At 39.7% G+C, this 21,764-nt stretch overlaps 1 protein-coding gene across 4 annotated transcripts; it reads left to right on the top strand.

Annotated features, from left to right (window-relative positions):
* The first annotated feature begins 467 nt into the window (after positions 1-467).
* HMGCS1 (3-hydroxy-3-methylglutaryl-CoA synthase 1) lies at positions 468-18,976 on the top strand. 4 transcript variants are annotated; one of them, XM_004265952.3, is made up of 11 exons: positions 480-611; positions 6,233-6,293; positions 10,054-10,511; positions 10,837-10,962; positions 11,488-11,652; positions 12,807-12,972; positions 13,779-13,949; positions 14,778-14,884; positions 15,735-15,860; positions 16,076-16,239; positions 17,208-18,976. In XM_004265952.3, the coding sequence occupies exons 3-11, from the start codon at positions 10,064-10,066 to the stop codon at positions 17,295-17,297; spliced, it is 1,563 nt and encodes a 520-aa protein (XP_004266000.1). In that variant the 5' UTR covers positions 480-611; positions 6,233-6,293; positions 10,054-10,063; the 3' UTR covers positions 17,298-18,976. The 4 variants fall into 4 exon arrangements, with proteins under 4 accessions (XP_033277065.1, XP_004266000.1, XP_033277068.1 ...); XM_033421177.2 differs by having other exon boundaries at positions 515-665; XM_033421174.2 differs by lacking the exon at positions 6,233-6,293 and having other exon boundaries at positions 468-611.
* Positions 18,977-21,764: the final 2,788 nt, after the last annotated feature.

A 21,764-nucleotide genomic window follows, 5' to 3' on the forward strand; every position in this document is an offset into this window, starting at 1 on the left:
TGGGAAACTAGAAAACGTTAAGATTGAATTCAAATCAAGTATTTCAGAAATTTTACAGGTGAAGCCTAGCTCTGGTTGCTAGGCAACCTGACAGACTCTCCAGCAGGGACCAACTTGCCTTCCACACTTGACCATCTCTCCCCAGTGGTGGGACGTGGAGGCCTCATTGGCTCACATCTCCTCTCACTGGGTTCCAATTGGCCGGAGAACCTCTCACTCCGCTCCCGTTGGCTCTCGCCGTCTCTCGCTGCTCTGTCATTGGTAGGCCGGCTCTCGGGCCACCACACGTCACTCTCTCACCCCATTTCCTCGGCCCTCCGGTTTTGACCCCGCCCCTTCCCCCGCCCTTCCAGCCACGAGGGAACACCCCAGCGAGTGCCCGCCTCTAGTTTCCTTCGGATTGGTTGAAACCGAACAGGGAGGCGGGCGCTGCCGGCCTACTCTGCCGGTCACGATTGGCTGCTAGGTCCATGGTCCCGCCTCCCACCGACTCCGGGCCGTGCCGGAGTCTGGTGGGTCGGCGGCTATAAAGCTGGTGGGGAGGGGAGGCGCCGCGGATTGCATCTTCGTTGGTCGTTCCTTTTCCACGGCCACTGCCCGCTCACATTTCGGTGAGTGTCCCGAGTGGAGGAAGAAACCTGGGCTGCTGAGGCCCTGCGAGCAGGGTGAGGGCCCAGCGGATCCGTGTCCTTGACTAGGCCTGAAGGAGCTCCGGTTCCGCCAGGGTCTGGGCTGAGGCGTGGACCTAGCCCGGGAGGATGGGGCACCGTGAGCGGGGGCCGTGCAGGGCGTCCCCTGTCAGGGACCTGGGGCCGACCGCGGTGGGTCCTAGGAGGGGCCGGGGCCACTGATGTGGGCAGGCGAGTCGCAGAGGGGAGGAGAGAGGGCATTGAGGGCTAGGCTTCTGATGACATAGGAGCTGGAGGTGCCAGGGGAGTGGCTGTGACCGCCTTGAGGGGATGGGGGGCCCACATGAGGGGGACGAGAAAGGAGTTGGACTGTCAGGGTGTTCCCGGAGCCTTGGCTTAGGGGTGGACGCCGAAGGATGGGGAAGAGCACGCTTAGATGGAGGCTTGTAGTTTTGCAGGGGGTGTGTCCTCCTGCCACAGATAGAGAGTTGCTGGGAGAAAGGGAAGTGGGCAGCATTACTCTTCGTCCCTAGCTCAGGTGCGAGAAAGCATCACAACCGTGGTTTAACCTGGTTGAGTACTTTGAATTCTTGACTGCTTCGGTCTGTGCTTGCTTCAGGTATCACAGATTCCTGCTTCCCACCTTCCCTCCTCCATATTTTTAATGCCCATTAAGATATATATATAGGTTTCCTCGGTGTTTTGAAATTCCGTATCTCCCTCCTGCCAGTAGCCTCAGGACCAACCAGACTTGCTATGATGATGTAATGGGCAGGCAAGCACAGGGTCTTCACCCACAATAGGTTTGGGTTGAACCAAGGACATTTCAAATCTTGGTATATGGAGTCTTTGAAAAACGTGTGTCCTGCCCTGACCAGTGGTAGAGAAAGAATTACTCTGACCCACCCTGGAGGAGAGAGAGATTTGGACAACAGGTAAAGTGAGGCTGGCCCGGCTGGTCATGCTCGCCCCGTGGCCTTGGTTTAGCGCATCACAGGCTTCTTTGCTCGCCTCTGCTGCAACTCTGCCCTCCTGCTGATGCTCTTGCCAAACTGCTGCAGTGGATGATGTGTTCTGGCTGCTGCTGAGTAACATTTGCTCTATTTCAGGGATGAATCATGAAAAACAATGGCAAGGTAAATGACAAGATTGAGACAAATGGAAGTGCCTGTATAGTTAGCAGATTTTTTCTTCTGAGGTGGAGTTTGGACTTTTATTGCACAGATTTGTTAGAAGACTAATTGAAAGTCCTTAACCTGTATCTTTGCCAAATGGTTCTTTGCAGCTTGAGACATCTAAGCAGTTTGTGTTCTTTATGTTTAAAATTTCAGTTATTTTTCTGTGGATATGGAGGGCAGGGATAGCATATCTTATGGGAAAGGAGAAAGACTTTCTTTTCTGTGTGTCTAAACTTTGTAGGTCTCTCTCCTAAGTTTGTAAGTTTGCCCGTAAATCAGTTCGAGTTTAGTTCAGTTCAATTCTAGTTTAGTCAGTAACCCTAGTTCTCAGAAGGTGTTTCCGACGGGGAGAGCTAAATGGTATTATGTTTAGGGCCATAGAAGGCCACATCATCTGTTAGGCTAATCCTGGGCCTTGTTTTTCATTTTGTTTTTTTCTTAAATATTCCTCCAGGGTGCTTTTACATCTTGTTTCTCGTAACTATGGGATTGATTTTGAGATTTTTTTTGATTGAGATTTTAGATAGCTTTTCTCACAGGAAATGCAAAACCCTGATATTGGTGTAATGTGTGTTTTGTGGGTACCCTAGCATTATTTAAAACAGTGGTAAGTCAGTGGAACTGAATGCAGGGAGATGCACTGGGGTTGTGGATGGAGGAGCTTGATGGGCTATATATCAGAATCTCTATTTAGTTTCATTTGGAAAGGAATATAGAGTCATAATTTTATGCTGGGTTATTAAAAAAACCAAATATCATAGAAGGGTGTGATATTTTTGTTTCTCAAGACATATAGATTAAAAAATGTTAGATTAAAAACATGTTACCCAATCTAATGGGAGGGTGGTAGGACTCAATTCCTAATAATTTAGTCAACCCTAAAAGCTTAGCTTGTGGTGATGTCCACTTGCTGTTAACTGAGTGTAGTGAGAGCAGTAGAGGAGAAGCTAATCTTCTAAAGCTCACAGGCTTCATCTTGGCAGGGTTCGTGGTTGGGGGTGTGTGCATTTGGGAATGATTGTAAGACCGACAAATGTTCTCTTCTGGTTCCATTTGAACTCCTTACATTTTTCAAGGAATAATTGAAACCTACCATTTGCTTTGAACAGCAGCAGTAGAAAGCCAATCTTCTTAAACTTCTGGACACTGGTGCTGCAGCTCATGTTGAAAGTGATAGTGAAAAGAGCTCAGTAATGAGGCCTGCTGCTATTGCGTACTTGAATCTAAAAGATTTTTCCTCTAATTATAACTCCAAATTCAGCCCCTCAAAAAATAGCAATTCTATTGTTGGTGGGAATGTAAATTGATACAGCCACTGTGGAGAACAGTATGGAGGTTCCTTAAAAAACTACAAATAGAACTACCATATGACCCAGCAATCCCACTACTGGGCATATACCCTGAGAAAACCAAAATTCAAAAAGAGTCCTGTACCACAATGTTCATTGCAGCTCTATTTACAATAGCCAGGATATGGAAGCAACCTAAGTGTCCATCAACAGATAAATGGATAAAGAATATGTGGCACACATATACAATGAATATTACTCAGCCACAAAAAGGAATGAAATTGAGTTATTTATAGTGAGGTGGATGGACCTAGAGACTGTCATACAGAGTGAAGTAAGCTAGAAAGAGAAAAACAAATACCATATGCTAACACATATATAGGGAATCTTAAAAAAAAAATGGTTCTGAAGAACGTAGGGGCAGGCAGGAGTAAAGACGCAGACATAGAGAATGGACTTGAGGACATGGGGAGGGGGAAGGGTAAGCTGTGACAAAGCGAGAGAGAGGCATGGACATATATACACCACCAAATGTAAGGTAGATAGCTAGTGGGAAGCAGCCGCATAGCACAGGGAGATCAGCTTGGTGCTTTGTGACTGCCTGGAGGGGTGGGAGGGAGGGAGACGCAAGCAGGAAGAGATATGGGAAAAGAAAAAAAAAATAGCAATTCTGTGTGCCCTTTACTCCAAGGTCTAAAAGGGATTTCAAAAGAATCAAAATATAGCTCTTCTCCCAATAGGAGTCTAAGTATCCAGTATTCTTAAGAAGACTGCCAATAACTAGTTTTCCATTGAGAGTAGAATATGAAGGCTTCAGTGTAGGTGTGAATGACATACCTGCTGTAGGAGTGCAGGGCCCTGATTAGAAAGCTCTAGGAAACCTTCCTGGAAGAGGGAGCTTAAAACAGGACCTTGAAATATGAGTAGAATCTCTGATAAGCAGACCAGTCCCTCTGGGGGGAGGCAGGGTGTCTGTGATTTTTACTTAGGGAACTGGACCAGAGTTGTACAGGTGTGGGCAAGGCTTTCCTAACAGTAGCTTTGCTTGCTTGCTCCTAAGGAGGAAAGGGTCATTCTCAGTTAAAAAGGATTCCTGGATTTCTCTCCTGTAATAATGAAAAAGATCAGCAGGTAACTGCTTGTGGTTTATCGTGTACCAAAATGTGTACTGGGTGAACTTCTCCGACCGTTTGTTTGAATCAAGGCTAAGGAGGGAGCCAGAAGGAGGAATTCAGAACACTGAATAAACCCCAGGAGAAAGTTGATTGGCCCTAGGCAGTCTTATCATTCTTCAGTTTTAATCTTTGCCAAACTCGAAACGCCTATATTTCAGCTCAGGAGTCTCCTCCAAACATGCTTTGTGATAACCTGCCCAGCCGCTTGTGATTCATAAACTGCTGTCTGAGCCACGCTGCTTCCCTCTATCACTTGCTCTGAAAAGACCTTCTGTTAGAAATAAGCTGATGACCTGCTTGAGACCTCGGCACTGCTGTTTTAGTCAGGATAGAGAACGCTCCTAGCAATTGCAGAAGAGAATGGAAAGCCTAATCCCTTTCTGATTGACTCTTCCCCAAAGTGGCATTGATTGCTCCATTTCCTTTCCTGGACTCCAGGCCTCTCTTTCTCCTGAGAGCTTAAGTAGCATGGCAGTCCTCTGTGAATCTTCTTTCTTCTTCTGTCTTTCTTTGCTTTCTTTTGTGCGCTGGAGTTCTCTTTCTCCCTTCTCCCTCCTGCTCTCTCTGCCTTCCCACCTAACCTCCCTCCCCAGTTTAAATAATCAAAATTGAAAGAGGGAATATTGGCAGTTCAAGAGAAATGTCCTTGATGAAAATAGTGTCAAATGCATATGCAAATGTGGTTTCAAGAAGAAATATTATTAAGTTATTTAAATAGTCTCAACACTTAAGAAGGAATCATGTCCCCGCCCCCCCCACCAGTGAGAACTAGTCCCCATGGAATGCTTAATTTGCAGATTACAAAGGGATAATTTGAGAGAATAAGGAACAAAAAGTTATTTTCTCAAAATGTATATATCATCCTGGAATCAGAGGTTTTTTGGAATATAGAAGTCTTTTCCCACAAACCTCAGTATCGATTTATGGGATGGGGGTGGTGAACTTAATGAAGGGAAAGGAACTAAGTCTCTAAGCTCTTAAATGATCTAATCGTGTAAAAGAAGTAAAGCTTTACTAAACAGCAGCTGAGGGTAGTCTCCAGTTAATCAGGCAAGGGCGGATGCTACATTCACCAACAATTAAATAGAGCAAAGGTAATTAATTGTTTGCGTTAAACAGGAACTGTTGTCTCAAGTAACAACCCTTCAAAACAGGTGGACTGAGGAAAATGCTCCAAAGCATTTTGTTTCCACATAATTTAAATGATGATAAAGCTTAATGCTCCTTGGTCTTGATATCAAATAACTACCTTTTTAACCAAGCACTAAGGGGAAAATCACTTTCTAAAAGGTTGGGGCAGGTGAAAGTGACCATGTTGAAAACTAGGAGCGTAAGATTAAATAAATGAAGATAATTAGGTCTTGCTAGAAAGATACATATTTTGTTTGAAAAATACTGAGAGGTAGGATAATAGTAAATGCTTTATATTATTCACATATTTTATCTTCTCAACCATCCTTCACAATGAACTGGGAGGGCAGGTATTAGCTCCATTTTACAGATGAGGAAATTGAAGCTCAGAGAGGCACAAATTGTTCAAGTCACAAACTCCCAAGTGCAGAGCAAGCTCTTGAATATGTAAGCCTCTTTACTCCAGAAATTTATTAGCCTAGTACAACTCATTTATATTCCTTTCCCCCAATTCTTGAAAACCCTAATTTAGTAAAGAAGACTACAACTCTCCCAGCATCATATTTGGTTTAAAGCCTGAATCAGTGATAGAACTACTCACGTCAGTTCATTACCAGGATCGAACCTACCACTGTAAGAGCTAATAAGATAAGGAGAAAAATGTTTTATAAGCCTTAAGTACCATTTTTTCTAAGCAAAGTCAAACTCTGTTCTACATAATGTAATTGGACAAGGAAATGTTTCTTTGAACTCACTTTGAATTGGAGTCATTATTTGAATTTGTGTGGTGATTTATGACTTTAAAAGAGGTTCTTATTTGAAATTCCTAGTGCCTGAAGGAGGAAACAGAGTGACAGACCTGGAGACTGCCGTTCTTTATCCCTCGCACAGGTATGGCATCCTGTCATGCTGCTAACGGAAAGTGCTCCTTTCTAATGGAAGGGGGAAATTTAATTTTTATCCTGAGACAAATAACCATTTGTGTACACCACACATTCTTAAAACCCATGCTAGGATTACACCTTGTCTTTAACCATTAGTTAATGCCATAATGCTTCAGGAGACTGATTTCGTGTTTGTGAGACTAATGTTTAAAATCTAGAAACTAATCTTAAAAATGAGCGTTCACTCATAAGAGAAAAAAAATCTAGATAATAAAATGTAACCGTATAAACTGCTTAGTCAGAAACAATCACAGGTAAGCATGTGTGCCAATAGTGCTTTCTGAATTACAGCCTCGAAAGATATCCATCAGGGCTGTAGATTGAATGTTTATGTAAGATTGGACAGTGGTTACAAATGTGTTTGAACCAATAATCTAAATATTTGCAGCTATTGCTTTCTTGTATTACCATGGAGCTCCTCTTATGAGTCTGCTTTTTTCAAAAGATTAAGAATACATGCAGGTAATTTTTTAAACTGTCAGATGTTTAAACTGTATTCTATTTAGAAAATTTTTGTGATATTTAGAATAGTGAATTAACCAGAATATCCCATTCTTTGACTAAAGTTAATGCTATAATGTGAACATACCAGGTCTTTAGCTGGCCTTTTTTTTCTCTTTTTCTAATTTTTCTGGCCTACTTCAGAGAGCATTTGAGAGCACAACATAAGAGCACACAACAGGATAGTTAAAAGTAAAGATTATAGACCCTAAACTATATCAATCTTTTTGTTGTTCAAAATGCCATGAAGGCAGTTACTCCCTGTATTAATTTCTCTCTTTTTTTCTACTTTTCTCACTCTCCCTCAATTTCAACCAAAAGGTAAATATTTCAAATTAGATGGTGTTTTACCAGGAATGTAATGAAAACACCTTGGCTGTCAAAAATCCTCAGAGAACGAGCAATATTGACTGAGTTAGACAATGTAAACATTTTTTCCACATCAAGATCAGAGGCATGATTCGCTTTCATGAGTCGCTTTGATGGGTATGGGCTATTTTAGTTTAGCTACCTTTTTTCCCCCTCAAATGAAACAAGTCACTTATTTAACTCTAGGAGGCTTAAAAATAGAGTTACACCTTATTTAGTAAGTACCATATAGCAGTGACTGATCAGAGCTAGTTAGATTACGGTAAATATGGAGTAATTCTGGAATTAAAGCCTTCTTTCTGGCTTTTCATAAACTGGTTTATATCTTCAGAAGATTATATATATATTTGTCCATTTTATTTCCAACAGCACTGCAAGCTGTTGGGCCAGGCAGGGAAAATTATACTGTCCTCAGCATATTTAGAGCGGTTTGAAGAGTTGAAAAGAATCTAAAGGTTAACCTTGTGGGAAAGGCTGGGAAGGTAGTTAATCCTACTGCCTCTGCTTTGGTGACTTAAAGGGTAGCATATAGGAGGGGTTCTTCTATAAGTGTGTGGACTGTGTTTTTGTTTTTAACACTAGTTGAGTTTTTTTCTGTGGACTATGCAGAGGACTTTAACCTATTTTACTATAAACTTAGAATCTGCCTTATGACATATTAGAGAGTCCCTTTATGTCTTCATTTCAACTTCAGTGTAGCAGAGTTTAGATTATCATAAAATTGATGGGTTTGCATGGAACAGGGGAAAGATAGGACAAACTGGAGAGGTGCTTCTCTGTTCACTCGTGTGTCTGACAGTGAGTGATTCAAGAAATAAAACAGTGGAGGCTAGAAATCTGAAGTCATCCTCAGTACTTCATCCTTTTCCTACTACCTAGTCAGTCACAATTTCTGCCAATTTTCTGCTTCCATATTTTTTTGAAGCTGTTCCTTTACTCTTCATGTAGTAATTGATCTAGTTAATGACCTACATCTCATTGGGCTTCTGTATCAGCTTCCTAACTCAGATCCATTCTCCACAGAGCACCAGTGACTGTGTAAAATGGTGACTCTCAAACTTTTCTGACTATGACCCTCAGTAAGGAATCCACAATTGCAACCCAGGATATGTGTGAATAATTGAGACAAAATTTTCATGAAAAATTCTTGTATTTAGAAGGAAGATTTTCTTAAGACCCTTGACTTAGATCTTGTGATTATATTTCCAGGTGCTTATTTTTCAGGTTTTAATATACTCATACCTTGATAACCTATGGGCTAAGGGTAGATCTCATGATTTAAGGACAGCTTCTCTGCTTTAGATATTTTCTCAAGATTTCAATAATTAGCAACACACTATGGCAATAGTCTGTAATTTCATTATCCCTAATGCTACACCTGAGTTGGCAGAGTGGCAGAGGACAAATGACATAGATACAGGATTTGCCTTTTGTCAGTGGCAGCAGCAGCAAGAGTGTGGGGCTTTGGCTCTAACTCAGCAGCAGAGGTGCTGGGACCAGGAGCTCTGGCAGCCTCAGTAGGAATGTGAGCTCATGGGGTCTGAATAGTAACCACCTTCCTCCCCTTTGCTCCTCTAGCCCAGCCAACAAGTTGGTAACCATTTCCCTGTATTAAATCCTCCTCTGTTAGAAATATCAAGAATAATTTCTCTTTTTCTGATTGATACAACCTCTAAAGAAATTGAGGCTCTGATAGGTTATGTGACTTACCCATAGGCCATAGCAACACTCTTGAGTGGCTAGCACATTTTCTTTTTACTGTTGGTAAATAAATCTAGACACTAGTTTACAGTGTGGCAACAGTCCAACTTTTTAAGGCCCTTTTTAAAACAGAAAGGGTTGTTTTAAGAGGTGTTACCTAAGATGCCACACAAATAATGTGTGGATTATCAGTTTTCAAATTTGAATCTGTTTGGGGTTTTTTTTGCCTGATTTAGAAGCTAAGTGATAACCTTGTGATTTTATGATCATTTATTGCCTATACACCAGCTGTAGAAAGTATAGAATATTGACTTTTGACTGTTATGGGTCCAGAAACTTGTCTTTGCTTTAAATTTTAATCATTTGGGTTCTGGGTGGGGCTTCTTTGGAAAGCTGGGATTATAATAGCAGGGGCCTTGAGTAGATTGCTATGGTAGACTTGACAGTGTGGCTTTTCTACTTACTGGTATTGTTTAGATCAATAAAGACTGCAATATTGTTTGATCTAACAGTTTTAAAGTCCCATAAAGTCAATAGCTATGAATAATCAATATACCTATGATAAATGAATGAATGACTTTTTTTTTTTTTTTTTTGAGGGGCCAGGAATAGATCAGATACTTGACTTCTGATTTGTGGGCCTTATTACTAAATTGTCATTGTATTTTATCTTACAGTTCTTTACAACATAGAAGAATCTTATTTGAGTTTTCTTTACCTCTAATAATCATATTTTAAATCGAAATATATCCAGCTCTGAATAAAGTGCAAGCCTTTCTAAAAGATGATAATTTTTTTGTTTTGTTTGGCCTTGCCCTGGGGCATGCAGGATCTTAGTTCCCGGACCAGGGAGTGAACCTGTGCCCCCTGCGGTGGAAGCGCGGAGTCTTAACCACTGGACCACCAGGGAAGTCCCTAAAAGATGATAATTTTAAATAATAATGGAGTTAATAATAACTCCAGTCATACTATAATTACTACTTTCACATATTAAAATTGACCCCCTAAGTAAACTAAACTTAGAAATTAATATTTTAGGTGATAATGAAAGTCTCAATGTTGATTGCTTAAGTTTGAACTTGACAGTCTGCAACCTATAATCTACAACAATGTTTTTTCTGTTTTTCTTTCTAAAGTTCTTTCACCATGCCTGGGTCACTTCCTTTGAACACAGAAGCCTGCTGGCCAAAAGATGTGGGGATTGTTGCCCTTGAGATCTATTTTCCTTCTCAATATGTTGATCAAGCAGAGTTGGAAAAATATGATGGTGTAGATGCTGGAAAGTATACTATTGGCCTGGGCCAGGCCAAGATGGGCTTCTGCACAGATAGAGAAGATATCAACTCTCTTTGCATGACTGTGGTCCAGAATCTTATGGAGAGAAATAGCCTTTCTTATGATTGCATTGGGCGGCTAGAAGTTGGAACAGAGACAATCATCGACAAATCAAAGTCAGTGAAGACGAATTTGATGCAGCTCTTTGAAGAGTCTGGGAATACGGATATAGAAGGAATAGACACAACTAATGCGTGCTATGGAGGCACAGCTGCTGTCTTCAATGCTGTTAACTGGATTGAGTCCAGCTCTTGGGATGGTATGTTACATATTATTCCAAAGAAACTCTCCTTGAAGGTGAAAACACCCAAATGACCTTTAATTAATGCCGTATGCACACTTACCAGTTATGCTTGTTTGAACATGTTCAGAAAGATAGCTATGACTTTCAGCTTATCTGAATTATGAATTGGTTATCTTTATCATGTAGGACAAAATTATCTATCAAAATTTAGTCAGAATTTTTTTTTTCTTTACCAAAGATGGGGAAAGGATATTCTGGGAAAATATAACAGATTCAGTTTATATGTATGATATTTAGAGTGTTGATCACATTCTTGTATATAATACAAAATATTTTTCAGGACGGTATGCCATGGTAGTTGCAGGGGATATTGCTGTATACGCCACAGGAAATGCTCGACCTACAGGTGGAGTTGGAGCCGTTGCTATGCTAATTGGGCCTAATGCTCCTTTAATTTTTGAACGAGGTGAGTGTCTGGGAAAGCATTTTTTTTAATTTGTACAATATGCTGAGAAATTTGAAAATAAAAATAGAAGCTAGTACTTGGTGGTCATTAAATGCAGGCACTACCTGCTAAGTGCTTTATGTGTATTATCATATTTAGTCTTCATAGCAATTGTATGAGGTAAGTGATGTCATCCCCACTTTACAGAGGAGTAAAATGGGTTTAAGTTGGGTTTAAGTAATAACTGGGAGACATAACTTAGCCACAGTCATACAATAATTTGTTTTCAGTTCAGTAGAGCAGTTATGATCTCCTGGTTAGGTATATGAAACTTGCATAAAATGTTGTATATCCAAAGAGTCTTAGGCCTGTCCATGGATATTGTTATGCTTCATTTGAATTACATATTGGTTTCACCTTGTGACTTCTCTTCTGTGAGTAGTGAGTTGACTAGATTAAAGGGAAGTTCCCAGATGATGCAATATGCTTACTAACATACATCAGAAAGCAGAGATACATGGACCTCTTTCTTTTTTGTTCTAATAGGACTTCGTGGGACACATATGCAACATGCCTATGACTTTTACAAGCCTGATATGCTTTCTGAATATCCTATAGTAGATGGAAAACTGTCCATTCAGTGCTACCTCAGTGCATTAGACCGCTGCTATTCTGTCTACCGCAAGAAGATCTATGCCCAGTGGCAGAAAGGTGGGCTTTATCTATTTTCCTCGGTTTTGTTATCTGTTGAAGGCAGTATAATGTGCCGACTGTCTTTAGTGAGAAACTACTTCTTGGGCATCCTTCATTAGTGTCTCCTTAAACCATTTCTTTCTCACCCACCAAATAGCATAGTTTTCCCATAGTTTCTGGGAATGTGTAATTTAAGAGAACAGGTAAACTTTCCAAATGTAGTGTATTTCTATACAAATACTTAGGATGACTTACCCCCAGTAAGAAAATCAAAAGCAGGGTAAAAGAAAGTAACTTGAATTTTGTACATATTCTGAGAGAGGTATTCTCACAAGGTTTTAGTTTGCAACTGTGATCTGAAGAAAACTCTAATGAAAATAAATTATACCAAAGTGATCCCCCTGCCCACTTAGTCTTTTTGCACTTGAGCTGTGAATTCATACTTGCTTTTCTCGTGTCATCATCAATCTCCATCTTTAACCCTGAGAAAGTTCTTGAGGTACTGAGAAGGACAGTATTCGAATTAATGCTATTAAAACACACCATATCATATAAAGTATGCTTTTTCCATAGTCCAACTTTGGGGTAAAAATAATATTCAATAACAGATATTAGGTAACATAGTGGCTTTGCATAGGAAGCATTCTTGAAGTATGTAAAATATCATACTGTTTGCCAGTATTTAACAATACAATGATTTTCTAACTTTTTACTAGGACCCACAGTAAAACGTATCCTTTACATTGTATGTGCAGTTAAATGGAAACTAAAGTGTCATGAAATTTCCTGCCCATGCTGCGGGTTATACAGTTTGCTATTTTCTACTCTAGTCTGTTTCATTAAAAACAAAACACAAACAAACAAACAAACAAAAACCTCTTAATTATTAAGGTTAAAAAAATATATACTGGCCCTGACCCACTAAATTGATTACACAACCCACTAATGGGTTGTGATAGTTCAGTTTGAAAACCAGTAATACAGTAGTGTATATTGTTCTATTTCTAGATGTCTTTTTGATAAACATTTTAAACTATAGAGATGTTTCATTATACAGTGTATTTTTGGTTGCTGCTTAAAGATATAAAAACATCCCAGCCCTGTTCTAAAATCAAACTTCAAAAGTTAGTGGCTTAAATGAATTTCATAATTTCTTTGGATTTCTCTTTCAGAGGGAAATGATAGAGATTTCACCTTGAATGATTTTGGTTTCATGATCTTCCACTCACCCTATTGTAAACTGGTTCAGAAATCTGTAGCTCGGATGTTGCTGAATGACTTCCTTAATGACCAGAACAGAGATAAAAATAGTATCTATAGTGGCCTGGAAGCCTTTGGGTAAGAGGAATTATGATTTTTTCCCTTCTATGTGAGAGTATTTTTTATATCTGTGAAACCAATATTTGTACAGACATGAAAATTTTAGTCAAAAGAAGTCATCTTGTCTAACCTATTTATGTAATCACTGAAGAAGCTGAGTCCCAGAGAGGTGGTCGCTTACCTACATGAACTCTTTAGTCATTTCTACTCAGATTTTCTGATTTCCTCTTTTTAGATCTGTTGCCATTGTCACCATAATAATATAGCCCCACAAGTGTCTGTATTTATACAGCAGCCTCTTAACTCTTCTCCCTGCCTCTCCCGAGCCCCTGTGCCCATATCCATCCTGCACATAGCCACTGCTGACGTCTGCTTTCATACCCCTTCCACGTTTTCCCCACCTCTAGGGCCTCCTAGTATGCTATACCTGTTAAACTCATTCTGTTTCTCCTTTCCTGTGTCTCTTCTCCTTCTGATAAAATTCTATTCAACTTTTTAAGACTTGGCTCCTATAATGTGACTTTTCTAACTAAATGGACATTATTATGGACTTGAAATAGTAGTATATTCTGTTTGGTGATGACAGCTTTAGTGGGTTATTAACCCATTCGAATTATGTTGTTTTAATTTGATTAAAAAACCTTTCAGAAAAAGGACCATATATGTACAACTGTTATATCTTACCTAGCAATTAGCATACTGCTACTTGGTTTTTAATAAATGGGAAATCAGAATCATACACACTTATAGTTAGGTCCACTAAGTAATATAATAAAAATACAGTCTTCGAATACGTAAGATTTTCTTTTTTCTAAATCTTTCAGGGATGTTAAGTTAGAAGATACCTACTTCGATAGAGATGTGGAAAAGGCGTTTATGAAGGCTAGTTCAGAACTCTTCAATCAGAAAACAAAGGCATCTTTGCTTGTGTCAAATCAAAATGGAAATATGTACACGTCCTCAGTGTATGGCTCCCTTGCTTCCGTTCTTGCACAGTAAGTATAAATTTCCGCTGATTCACTCCCCTCGTTCGGAGATGTTAGATTTCTAAGACCAGATCTGGTGTCAGGCATGTTGGTGGCAGGTCGCAGAATGGTATTTTATTTCCAGGCTCTCTAGCCTATTGTCTATTGACTTGAAGGACATATGGGATGAGGGTACAATTATTCCAGAGTATTTAATTTCATACTTGCTTTCCTGACTATTGTTCTCATGGCCTTATTATTCTTTTTTTTTTAAATAAATTTATTTATTTATTATTATTTTTTGGCTGTGTTGGGTCTTTGTTGCTGCATGCAGGCTTTCTCTAGTTGCGGTGAGTGGGGGCTACCTTTTGTTGCAGTGCGCAGGCTTCTCATTGCGGTGGCTTCTCTTGTTGCAGACCGCGGGCTTTAGTAGTTGTGGCACGTGGGCTCAGTAGTTATGGCTCGCGGGCTCTAGAGCACAGTCTCAGTAGTTGTGGCGCATGAGCTTAGTTGCTCTGCAGCATGTGGGATCTTCCCAGACCAGGGCTTGAACCCGTGTCCCCTGCATTGGCAGGTGAATTCTTAATCACTGCACCACCAGGGAAGTCCTGGTTTTATTATTCTTGACCTACAGTTGAACCCCAGTTGGCAAATAACTTACATTAGGACATGATAACTTTCAAAAACCCCATCATTCCCAGAGAGATGAGAATTCTTGTTTTCAGTCTGCTTACTGTAATAGTAAAGCTTTAGGTTAGATCCCTAGGCCTAGGATGAATTTTATTCCAACTCATGGTTTTCCACCCATTGTAGTTGGATCAATTGAGCTTTTTAATGTTTTTTTTCCCTCCTACACAGGTACTCACCTCAGCAGCTGGCAGGAAAGAGGATTGGTGTGTTCTCTTATGGTTCTGGTTTAGCTGCCACTCTGTACTCCCTCAAAGTTACACAAGATGCCACACCAGGTAAATGCTGAGTCTTTCAACAAGAATGTCTTGAGAACGTACTGTGGTAAGGTTGACTTAGCAGGCTTCTCAAGTGAGTGCTTGAATCTGTCCCGTAGATCATTATGACATTTTAATCTTCATTACTTCTTTCAACATACTCTCCGAAAATCTGCCTTAACTGGGTAAAGGGCAGGATTATGTCTGAGTCAGAATATCTTTCCTTCCTTCCAAGTCAGAAAAAAATGTATAATCAGCTGAAACTTTTTTTTTCTAATGGCATAGTGTGACTTTTCCTTCTTTGGCAAGTAACTTTATTTTCTCTTTTATCTCATTTTTAAAGGATATGTAGCCAGGGGACGTAGGTAGAGAAAGGGAAGCATACCTATTTAAGGCAGGTGGCTTTTGAGTCTTCACACCAATGATTGAGTCTGATCATATGAGTGAATAATACCAGGTCATTTCTTGGCTGGTTTACTGAGTTGTCTAATGTTTATAAGGGTATGGTCTTAGCTGTATTTAAGGACACTTTTGTGCCTTCCCTGAGCAGGGAGGAGCAAAAATACGGAGAAAAACTGATGGAAGACTTGGCATTACTCTAAAACTGTACTGTAGGTTGACTGTAGACAAGTTATTTATAGTTTCAAATCCCACCTATTTCCTAGCTTGTCTACTGGCTGATACGGAACAAACGTTTAGTGAGAGGTCAGCGGAAGCTGTGCCAAATAAATAACAGCTTATCTTTTAACTAAACAATAGCCAGTAGTTCTGAAAAAATGCAAAGTTGTTTTTTTCATTTGGCAACATTTTGTTCAGGCTTTGTGGCATGCTATTTTTAGTCTTTTAATGTTGGAATTATTTGCTGTTTTAGGGTCTGCTCTTGATAAAATAATAGCAAGTTTGTGTGATCTTAAATCAAGGCTTGACTCAAGAACTTGCGTGGCACCAGATGTCTTTGCTGAAAACATGAAGCTCCGAGAGGACACTCATCACTTGGGTAAAAATATTAAATTGTTAATACATACCCAGAAGCCTATTGGAGGGCTCTAATGGCATTCAACACGTGATGTATCAGATTAGTCCAGATATCTAGGCGGTACATACCTGATGTTGGTGAAAATTATGGGGAAATAGCAAATTTTATCTTTAGTTTTATTACCAGATGAGCTGTATGTCATAACTAATTTTTCACATTCTCCGCCTTTCCTTTAGTCAGCTATATTCCCCAGAGTTCAATAGACTCACTCTTCGAAGGAACATGGTACCTAGTTCGAGTAGATGAGAAGCACAGAAGAACTTACGCTCGGCGCCCCTCTCCAAATGATGACACTTTGGATGAAGGCGTAGGGCTTGTGCATTCAAGCACAGCAACTGAGGTAAAGAAAGCTCATTGTGTTTGGTTCTGGGCTTTGACAGGGTAAGAAATTTCTATCCCCAGATCTTAGGGCTTAGGGGATCTAACTGAGATTTAGCAACTTAAAGGAATGTCAATAAAGCAGCGTGATTCAGAGCCAGGGCTCTGGTATTGGATTCTAGCTATGCCATTTTCCAGTTGTATAAAGTGCTTTGCAGTTAAATTATTAGCATTTTTAAGTGCACACTAAATACGAGGTTTTGTTAACAATACCAGAATTTAAAGGAAAACTGATCTAGAGAGAAGGCTCACCTGTGGTGTGTGTCTTGGTGAGAGATGAAGTAGGGGCAGGGTGTTGAGCCCCTCACATCCCTTCTCTCAGCCTACTGTCTAATCTGTCTCCAGTTGTCAAGAAGGAACAGAAATAGCTATGATTTGAATTCCTATTACATGCTAGCCGCTTCTTTCATTTTCTAATTAATTTAATTTAATTTTTAAATTTAATCCTTAAAAGAACCCCCTTGACTTAAATGATACTGTGCCCATTTTAGAGATGAGGCTGAAGAAAGTTAAATGACTTAACCAGGATCAGAGCCAGCCTTCAAACTGAGGACTTTAAAAACTTTGAAGTTATTAATCTTATCCACTCATCACAGATTTGCTAAATGCATAGTCTTGCTCCTTGAGGTAGCAAGTCAAGCCACAAGTGTTTGAGTTGCAAACACAAGATGTGACAAGTGAAATACTGGGTATGGTGGATCTCCGTGTCCTTCCTCTCTCTTGCTACATGGATAATTGTATAATAAATTCACCATAAAGTAAAGAAGAGATATTTAGCTCCCTCCGTGAAAAGTTATATAGAATATGTACTGAGCATAAGCCTCTGCAAAGTTGCCCTCTATCAGTTTTCCTACTAGAACTTTAATTAGCAACTTGACTCTTCCTTAAAAAAAACACTAAGAGGCAACAACTTTTTTCTTTTGATTTTAGCATATTCCAAGCCCTGCTAAGAAAGTGCCAAGACTCCCTGCAACAGCAGCAGAACCTGAAGCAGCTGTCATCAGTAACGGGGAGCATTAAGATACTTCTGTGAGGTGGAGGACTTCGGGGCGGGGGGTATGTATGGGAACGGTTGGGGGAATGGGTTGTTTGGGGACAATTTTAAAGGATTACATGTTGCTTCAATTTTTATGTGACTGACATGGAGCCTGGAAAATTATCATGTTCTTGGGAAAGTCTCTTTGCTCAGTTTCCTAACATGCTTCCTGTTGTGGTTTAGCCAATGCTTAATGTACTCGAATGATGTTAAGGGCTCTGTAAAACTTCATACCCCTCTGGCCATTTGTATGCATGAAGCTTAGTTTTTAAATGTAGTGTGATGAATTGTGCACTTCTGGCGAAGAAAGCAACGGTACTAGTCTCCAATTTTAATTTTTTTAAACACGTAAGAATTTTATACTTTGAACAAACAAGATTACTGAAAGTTCCTGTGGTTTTTGAAAAAAGTTTCTGGTTTAGGGAATGTGGTCTTAATGAGATATGCACAAACCCTGTTTAAAAATGGCAAGACAGACATACTCTTTTTCTAGAATTTATGAATCCTAAAGAAGGAGAAGAGTTGGCACAGTTACACTAGTTCTAAAAACCGTTGCTTTAAATCCAGGCCAGCAGTGATGCGTTACTGTAATGACCTCTGTGAACAGAGAGATGCTGGCATTGAGCAGACGTCTGGTATAGAAAACATGGATGTAACTCTAGGTCTGCTCCTGACTCAGTTCAAGGTGTATTTTGCGGAACAACATTGAGATGTTATTGGAGTTGTGTATGAGGAAGTTGGTGGTTGCAATCCTTCTTTGCACCTTATTTTGAAGAATAAATAAAACATTTTTATGTCTGCCTTTTAAAAATTTAAAACAAAAAGGAAGGATAGGGGCAGGGCATTATTATTAGGTTATTTCTGATGCTTCAGTGTTATAAATTCAACTTAAAGACTGACAACCGAAACTCATGTTGTAAGTATCCTTTTTGGTTTCTGTATCTGTTCAATGAAAATTAAAAGGTACAACCGAAGTTTTTACATAGTATGACCAGCCAAAAAGTATCCCACTTCTCAAGGTCTGGAAGTAGGATATATAAAGCATTTTTTCAGACTTTCACCTTAAAAAAAAAAAAGAAAAAACCAACAAAAACCATCATATGGAATAAATAAGAAGACTGGTTAGACAGTTTTGTAGATCTTTTTGGTGCTGAACTATGACATGAGCCTTATAGATTGTAAAATAGAGATAGTTGGAACTAATGTACAGAACTAAATTTTTTTAAATTTGCCATTGAATTCTGTGACGTTTCAGTTATCTAAAATAAACTTACACAAATATAAAATGTAAGTTTCAGATTGCAAGGTAATATGTAATGTAGTGTTTGTAAAATACTCTTTGTCTAATATTAACTAGCGGTGTTTTGATTTGTACAGTCATAATTTGTTAAAATGACTTCATTTTAACATCCACGGATGTAGATTAATAACTTAAGTTCAGATTTAAAGATTGGTGGGAAAATGGTGCATGTAATACTTCTGCAAGTATTGGGAGTTTGGTATGTTTTGAAAAGAGTAATTTAACTTTTGGGGTGTCAGGAAATGGGTTTTCTCAAAGTCCATTGCCGGCAATGGGCAGGTCTACTAATACTGGCACAGAGCATAAACTGTACACCTTATTAACAGTGAGGTGAGTAACTTTGAATAAAGTTTTAGAGAAATATTTCAGATATTTGAGTATTCTTTTTTCCCTCCTGAACTAACAGTTTAGGCAAGAAATCAGCTAATATGTTATTTTAAAATACAGTCATTCATTTCATTTCAGTCCATTAATTCACTAACTCATTAATTCATTATTCAAAAAAATGTGCAGACCTGATATAAGCAAGGTACTCTGCTACCATCAGAAATAAAGATTTACAAGATATATGGTCTTGCCTTCAAGGAGCTATTTGTCTAGTATGGAGGAATTTATACTGATGGTTTATCATTCTTATACTTCAAACAAAGAAATTAACTCCCAAATTGGGTGCTAAGCATGTGTGAATTTCACTATAAATATTTATGAAGAGAGTTATTGTGTTTTCCTAAAAGCAACGTAAGATTAAGGGTTGGCAATTAAACACTAGAAGCACATTTTACAGCCAGTATAGAGCTGCCATCTAGAGCCTCCAGCCTGAGGGTCTCAGGTTGCTGGTGCTCCCAGAGGTTTTACAAAGAGAATTTCTGCATTGGCAGTAATATTGGACTAGATAATCTCAATCCCTGTGGGGATTGTATGAATTGGGAATTAAACCAGATTATTTTCTAGTACTGATTAGCTATTTTATAATGCTGTCATGTCTAGATTAAATATTTAGTAATAATTTCTTTTATTTTCTGGGCCAGTCTCCAATATCTCTGGGTCATTTAGAAGATGAGGCCAATGTTCTCTAATTCTACAAATTCTAGGATCCTGATTAATATGGCCTTAAGAATTCTATCCTTCCCCTCCTCCTTTTTGGAATTTGTGCACTTTTTTTTTTCACCTTCTGGGTTTTGTTTACTTCATGAACAGTGATGAGTATGTTTCAGATTAATGCTGACAACTCAGACAGATGCAGCAGCTCCTTTTGACCCTCCTGTGGCTTAGTTGAAACACTTTATCTCTTGTCTGCTGTTTGAAATGTCGTGGCACACGAAAGTGGAAGTGAAGAGAGCAAGGAATGTAACAGGATCTTTAAACAATTTACAGCTATGTAATCTTGACATAAAAGTGAACTTTCTTTAAAATTTCTAGCAACTGCTCTTAATTAAATCATAGGTTCCTATTTTTTTCCTAATTGGTGGTGGAGGGAAATAGTTGACCTGTGATTTTTTTTTTTTTTTTTTTTTCCTCCTCAAACTATTACAAGCGTGGTACTGTGGAGATGAAGATTATGAATACCAATCCTCAGGAAGTTTATATATCGGGGTTCTAGCTTATAATTATAAAAAATACATTTTCATTTTAAATGTTTAGAAGTGAAAAACAAGGAATTCACCTTTTTTTTGGGTCTTATTTCATCACTGTGCAGGCATCTACAGTAAAAATAATGGAAGTTTTGATCTAATTTTGCAAAAGCTTCCCTTTGCCTCCAGGTTTTTTTACATGCTATTAAACTAGCACCTCCGACCCATCTTAGCAAAACCTTGTTGATCTTTGGGGTCTCAGCTCAAGATCTGCTTCCTCCCGAAAGGCTGCCTGGACTACCTTAGGAGTAAGCACTTCTCACCCTATGTATCAAATTCCTTATTCAAGCTTGCAAAGTCCTGAGGGATCTGGCCCCTGCCTACTTCAACTCAGTACCACACCCACCAAGGCCTACTATGTTTTCATCCACCCTGCCTTTTCCGTTCCTCAAACATGCCAAGTTTATTCCAGCCTTAGAGCCTTTGATCTATGGATCAGAAACCTTGGGCCCACTTGAGGCCTTCTTTACCCTGCCTTCTACTCTAGCCACATTTGTGGCAATTGCTTCCATGCAGTCTTTGACCAGGATTTCAGAGAATATGATAGTACCTCCCTCCGGATTCCTGCTACACGCCTCCCATTTCGGTCTCTGTGTTGCGGGGTGCTCATAGAAGTCATTCGGAACTCATAATATGGCCCAGAAGTGCAAAGAAGTTAAGTTCCCATGGGGCCACCCTTAACAGTAGTGGACCCTTACTTGCTGGTAGATAAATGCTTCCTCCTTTCATTCCCCTGGGCAGATAGTTCTGAGAAGCATTTCAGAAGGTGCCTCAGAAGATCCTGCTGAATCAACTACCAGTTGCCTACAGCCAGTTTGGCAACACATCCTTATATGGGCTTGCCTCTTATTTTTCACTCCTGCGTCGTGGGATCATTTCCTAAATAAATGACTTACGTGCAAGCTCTTGTCTCAGGCTCTGTTCTTTTGGAGAATCCAGGCTAATACGATTGGTACCCAGAACAGCCCTATAAAGCAGACCCTCAGGATAGGTGGTTGGAGCGGGTTTACTGACCAGTCACGGCAAAAACCCCATTGCTGTTGGTAGTAGGCAGAATGATTCCCACCTCTGGGACCTGTGAATATGTTATGTTACATGGCAAAAACAGATGTGATTAAGCTTGAGGACCTTGAGATGGGGAGATTGGGTAGGTCCAACCTAATCACAGGAGCCCTTAAAAGCAGAGAGCCTTTCTGAGCTGTGGTCAGAGGGAGATGTCACTATACAAGGGTGAGCAAAGAGATGGCCCATTGCTGGCTTTGAAGATGGAGGAAGGGGGCCACGAGCCAAGGAATCTGGGCCACCTCTAGAAGCAGGTACAAGCAAGGAAATGGGTTCTCCCCGAGTCTCCAGAGAGGAACCCAGCCCTGATAACACCTTGATTTTGGCCCATTGAGACCCACGATGGACTTCTGTCTCCCAGAACTGTCAGATAATAAGTTTGTGTTGTTTTAAGGCACTACATTTGTGGTAATTTGTTAAGACATCAGTAGAACACTAATGTGCTGTTGGTAAGAGGG

This window comes from Orcinus orca, chromosome 3 (assembly GCF_937001465.1).
Source record: "Orcinus orca chromosome 3, mOrcOrc1.1, whole genome shotgun sequence".
NCBI classification, from domain to species: domain Eukaryota; kingdom Metazoa; phylum Chordata; class Mammalia; order Artiodactyla; family Delphinidae; genus Orcinus; species Orcinus orca.

Bases quoted from the DNA above. Each gene is read 5' to 3' on its own strand.
- HMGCS1 (XM_033421174.2), top strand. From the start codon at position 10,064: ATGCCTGGGTCACTTCCTTTGAACACAGAAGCCTGCTGGCCAAAAGAT. The intron at 10,512-10,836 runs GTATGTTACATA...AATATTTTTCAG, and splicing joins TGAGTCCAGCTCTTGGGATG to GACGGTATGCCATGGTAGTT. The intron at 16,240-17,207 runs GTAAAGAAAGCT...TTTTGATTTTAG, and splicing joins ATTCAAGCACAGCAACTGAG to CATATTCCAAGCCCTGCTAA.